The sequence below is a fragment of the Trachymyrmex cornetzi genome, unplaced genomic scaffold (genome assembly GCF_001594075.2).
Source record: "Trachymyrmex cornetzi isolate Tcor2-1 unplaced genomic scaffold, Tcor1.1 scaffold327, whole genome shotgun sequence".
In the NCBI taxonomy this organism is placed as follows: domain Eukaryota; kingdom Metazoa; phylum Arthropoda; class Insecta; order Hymenoptera; family Formicidae; genus Trachymyrmex; species Trachymyrmex cornetzi.
Window position 1 is genome coordinate 195,032 of NW_017297972.1, and position 6,117 is coordinate 201,148.

The window sequence follows — 6,117 nt, forward strand, 5'->3', positions numbered from 1 at the left end:
AAAAATCGGTAACTAGTAACGGTAACTTGTTACTTTTCCTACTCGGTAACGAGTAACTGTAACTTGTTACTTTTAAAAAGTAACTTTCCATTCCCTGAGCATTATTTTATTAAGTATAATATGAATAAAATTATTAAATTTTTAATAGAATTATGTTTAATTATAAAAAAAGATTAAGAACAACGATTTATATATTAGAATTTTTGTTTTAGGTAATTCTACCGGTTGAATTGACTATTGATTACGAGTTAATCAGAATTTGGTTGAAGTCAATAATATTTATTTCTGCTAATGTAAATTAACTTAATTACTTTAAAGTTACTGATCTTTATGTGTTACTGATTCTTAGAACTAGAAAAAGAGATAAAAAATAAGTCAAACTCAGATTAAAGTTCATTTACATTGGTAAAAATCTTAGAACATATATAAATGGAAAAGGAATTAAGTGTTGAACCAGGTAGCGATCATGTGACTTTTCCGCTGAGCGGAAACGTGAAAAATGAAAATGTTACATATAAACACATACATACAAAGAATTTTCACTTTTCACGTTTCCACTCTAGGAAAAAAGGGGTGGCACCCAGTTGGACATGGCTCAATTGGACACGAGCCACTCACAGCGCTTGAGACTACAAAGCTGCTAGGCACTTGGTCGCTGTGATTGGTGGTGTCCAATCGAGCCGTGATCAATCGGGATCACCCCGGAAAAAAGTTATATGATTACTACTCTGGACTGCGTTCGGATTCCCACCTAAGTGCTACCCGAATGTCAATCATCCTTGTTGTTTACTGAACGTTAAACAAGGATGACATGACACCCGAGGAGCACCTGGGTGGGAATCCGAACGCAGCCCTGGATATCAATCGTGAAACTTTTTTCTTAGAGTGAAAAGTAAAAAATTTCTCCATTAACTTCAATGATTAAAATTTCTATTTTTTACTTTCCATCTTAGGGATAAAGTTTCATGATTGGATACCCTGAAGTTAATCTGAAGAAACATCTGTGCATGAAAGAGAAAGTTATAAAGTCCCAATTGGCTTACTTTACACCGAGTACTTGATACGCGTATCAAATACCATATCCATATCAAATCACTTGATATGCTCGGTATAAACACTAGAGGATTACTTTAGTCTGGTACTCCCGATCACGAGTATCAGATCAAGTTGGAACGCGTATCAAAAGTTTTTAATGCGCTGTAAACGCTTGATTCGTTTAGGACTAAAAATCCGCTATTTGTAAGTTAAGATTAATAGGCCTTCTACAATAAACCGCAAGTCAGAAGTTTTAAGCGATCTTAAGGGCCTGCGCACAATAGAGGAACAAGAATTAGATATTAAGATTTCAACCTATCAGAAACCGTGTATTCCGATGTAATCAGTTTCTGATAGGTTAAAATCTTAATATCTAATTCCTGTTCCTCTATTGTGCTCAGGCCCTAAGTCATAATCAGTGGCCAATAGCCAACTTGAACGACTTGGTTAAGACTGGTTAAGGCTTCTGACGTTCTGACTTGCGGTTTATTGTAGAAGGCCTATAAGAGATTAAAGTACGAAGAAAAACCAAAAAAGAAAAAGAAAGTTACATTAAAATAAAAATTTATATCTCGTCAGTAAAAATTGTATTCTTGAAACGATTTCTTTTGACTTCTTGCTGTATATTTAAAATTTGGAATAATGATATAAATGATGTAATTGCAACTTCTTCCATTATTTCCACAATTAATTGCTTAGACGAGAACAGAGATTTAGGATCAGCGACCATAAACCGATAGTCACTCACAAATTTTTGTCATTTATTAATAAAAATTTCAATCTAATATAAAGGCTATAGGAGTCAACGCTGGATGTATTAAGCGATAATTTTTCCAAAGATCTCATATATTATTCAATTCGCATATCAACCTTGAACGTTTCAACTCAAATTCGTGTCATCTTCAGCAATTCCATCCGTCCATCAAACGCACTGCGAAGAGATACTGCATCGCAAAATAATATCTCCAAACTTATTGCATGCAATGCCATGGCTAATCATGAAGTGAGACCCATATTCAATCAGTTTCACAGCTGAGTGGTGATGAGCAACTCAAACTCGCATGTCCACCATACACATTCCACACAGAGTACATTTTTCACAATATTACAATAAATTTCGTGTCCAGAATCGTCGATAAATACAAAATTTAATACAAAATAATTATTTGACCGAACTCAGTACTGACTAAAACTCATGAATCTTCTCGAGTTTTCTTTGTTTAAAATTTTGTATTTATCGACGATTCTGGACACGAAATTTATTGTAATATTGCGAAAAATGTACTCTGTGTGGAATGTGTATGGTGGACATGCGAGTTTGAGTTGCTTATCACCACTCAGCTGTGAAACTGATTGAATGTGGGTCTCACTTCATGATTAGCCATGGCATTGCATGCAATAAGTTTGGAGATATTATTTTGCGATGCAGTATCTCTTTGCAGTGCGTTTGATGGATGGATGGAATTGCTGAAAATGACTCGAATTTGAGTTGAAACGTTCAAGGTTGATATGCGGATTAAATAATATATTTGAGATCTTTGGAAAAATTATCGCTTAATACATCCAGCGTTGACTCCTATAGCCTTTATATTAGATTGAAATTATTATTTTCTTTGTTAATTAAAGGAGTTCATAACCACTTATTGTGGCTTGATTTGTGTTTTTGTTAATTATATTAATAAAAATTGTTAAATTGAGACTTTATCCAGACCAAAAACCTAACTTAACCTGTTTTTAGACAAGTTAAACAGGGACGTATCAAGTGCTTAGTCCGCACCAACTTGATACGTACCAATCGATTTAATGGTGTAAAGAGGGTTATTGATTGTAATGTGCCACTCAGTTCGTTTTCTTTTTTGTTCCATCTTGTTATTATGGTTGTTCCAGAATGTGCTTTTTATTTTTTGTTTTTTGCTTTTTACTATTTTTTACATCTTGTCTTTTTACTTGTCCGGTTTTTTGTTTTATGTCGCCCGAGATAAAAGTTAACGAACTTCAGAAGAAACAGGAAACTAGAAGCAAGAAATATAATGGTCGATAAAACGATTGCAAAGAGGGAAAAAGCAAGAGGCAAAAACAGGAAACAAAGAGCACATTATAGAATGGGCTAAATGGCTGTTCTACAATGTGCTTTTTGTTTCCTGTTTCTTGCTGTTTTTTTGTCTCTTGCCTTCTTGATTAAAAAGGCAAGAGACAAACAGCAAGAAACAGGAAACAAAAAGCACTTTGTAGAACAACCATTAATGTTTGAGAAACACAAAAATAATTGGGGCACATTTTTGTTATGTAACCAGAAGCAATCACGGCTCAGGCTATCTTTGTCTTCTGATCCCTAAAGACGAACATAGCCTTAGCCGCAATCGCTTCTGGTGGGATAATGAAAATACGCCTCTGTACAACTCACATAGGGTGCGGTACACTTGGCGCTACAAACGCTTCAAACGTTTTCACTTTCATATGCTTCTATAGAACGGTCCATTAGCACTACTAATGCTGCCAACAGTATGCAAATGGACCAATTTTTGAAGCGTTTTGAAGCGTTAGTACGTATTTTGCAATTACGGATAAAATGAAAGTCATGCTAACGTGCGCTGTGAAGTTTTTTTAGAATCGTTTACTTATATTTATGATGAAGATAATAGCATCCTCTGCGGAAATTTCTAGATTATGAATCATTCCAGTATCTCCTTCATGTAACCTTATAATCGGCATAGTTTATACAATTTTTATTTTTAATAATGTAATATACACAATATACCATACAGCACGATTTGTAGTAATATATGTAGCACGATGCCACGATATAATATGTAAATTTAAAAATAAGATGTACAGATATACTTTCGTTCGATTATTATTATGTTTTCCCGCGCTTTGTATATTCAAACTAAACGCTTCAGTTAAACTACCTCTCCAAGCAGTAGCATTGGAAGCAATTGGAAATAAGGTGGAAGTGGAAACCTGTGATGTATTAATGACGTCATACGTGCTATTGGGACACATTTGAAGCGCCATGTGGACCGGTTAAAACAACGCTCCAAACGATTCGAAGCATTTGTAGCGCCAAGTGAACCGCACCCATAGACAATGGTCTGTACATGCATGTTGCAAACGTTTGGGATCTTAAGCTGGTCGCACACGATGCATGATTTTCATGCTTACTCTCTTGCATGCTGATCAATGCACGTTACTTTGCTCGGTTCGCTGCATAAAGGCCATCACACGAAGGTGACAACCGTGGTGGCTTTAACCTATACATTTCACATACGCATGACACCAATCAATCACGTGAGTAATTCTTAACGTTTTGATTGACGCGTGCAAGAAAACGAGCATGAAATAATGCACCGTATTAAACACAGAAATCAAGAATGATAGTATACTTTGCCCAATGCACTAAGGTGTTTAGCACGAATCAGAGCAGGCACAGCAGCATGTAAGCCCATTATGCAGGAAATCGTGCATCGTGTGCGGTCAGCTTTACTTTCTCTCTCGCACTAGAGATGTAAAATTCAATTTGACACTTAGGTAAAGTTATGGTAAATGGTAATTTATTGGTAATTTTGATAAAATTTGTTTTTTATAGTTTTATGCACAAATAGGTTTTATTTTTTATTTTTACATTAATGCATAATATAAAACAATACTCTTTTAATATTCTCATCAAGAATATAAATCGCTGATATAATAATAATAGGACTATTCACAAAATCTAAATGTAAAATTTAATCGATTCTAAAATTTTCAATGTATGTTTCCCTAGAGATTTGGTACAGTGACCAAAAAATAGAATGTAGACTAAAAATTCCAGTATTTTATTTTACATAATTCCTTGTTTTATCAAAATAGGTTAGAAACGTAGTAAGAATATATAACAATATAATTAAAAAGGCATAAACCACGAACGCTTGATATAGATGGCTTAAGTATTATATATTTGATATATTACAATAAATAAACGTTTCGGTCTTGAATCAGACCTTCTTCAGTATTACATTAAGTCTCATAATCAAAATATTATGAATATAAATAATTTAAGATATTACAAATATCAGTTGCATACGTTTTAGCAGATGTTTTTTTCCTGTCCCGTTCAGTGATAGATTTTTTATTTAACGCAAAGTGATCCATACAAGTCAAATTATCTAACAGATCTTGATACGTGAACCAAATTCAATAGGTAAGCAAATTTTTCTCAATTTTATATCCACACAAAAGTTCCAATTTCTATTAGACAATATGTACAAATATAATTACATTAATAACTTCGATGTGTAAAAAACAAAATCCTTGTTTATTTTAAAATCTACCTTTACTGAATTATTTAAAATTATACCTACTATATTTCTATTTAAATATTCTGACAGTACTGCAATTACAAAAAGATTATTTTATTTTTGATGTACAATTATGTTTTTGTTTTTACTCTAATAAAAACTGTTTTTAACAGTCTAGTCGCTAAAATAGTAAGCAAATAAATGAAAATTTTATAAGTTTAATTGTAAAGTAAAAAATATAAAAATACAAATAAAAAATCAAAATATGTACAAAAAGATTTAAGATTGATACTGTACTCGTTACATTTTTTCATAATCCTAATAAAAAAACTTATTTGAAGTTCCTGTAGTTTAGACAATGTACCTAGTCTTTTTATTATCATATGTAATAATTAAAAGAAATAATATTACATATTAGTTTTACATATTGGTATACAATATATTATATGTAATATAATAAAATTAAATTGGGAATATGAGTTGAATTAAAGCGTTTTGAATTTAATAACTAAAGACTAAATGTTTTTACATCATTATTTTATTTTGATGTAATTTTTTAAAATTACCATTTTACTAGCCTTCAAAAATTACTGACTAATTTACCGAATAAATTATCATAAAATTGGTCATTTTCATCTCTATCTTGCACATATACATATTTGCTTGATATACAGGGTGGACCATCTGAAGTGATCCAGTCAAATATCTCGAAAACTAGTAGGGATAGAGAAAAATGTTTCGTATGAAAAGTTTAGGGTTACACGGGGGAAGTATGGTACTGACCTTGAAAAATCCTTGGAAGGTC

General features: G+C 32.5%; 1 protein-coding gene across 2 annotated transcripts in view; it reads left to right on the top strand.

The window, feature by feature from the left end:
• The window catches only part of LOC108762961 (60S ribosomal protein L14), a 10,946-nt gene that overhangs the window by 1,163 nt on the left and 3,666 nt on the right, over window positions 1-6,117 (top strand). The window contains exon 1 of one of the 2 annotated variants that reach the window (XM_018510237.1): window positions 4,009-4,125. The exons of the other annotated variant lie outside the window; for it this stretch is intronic. Coding sequence (XP_018365739.1) covers window positions 4,123-4,125 — 3 coding nt within the window. The 5' untranslated portion in view covers window positions 4,009-4,122. Of the gene's footprint in view, window positions 1-4,008; window positions 4,126-6,117 lie in introns of those variants that run through there. 2 annotated transcript variants of the gene reach the window in all.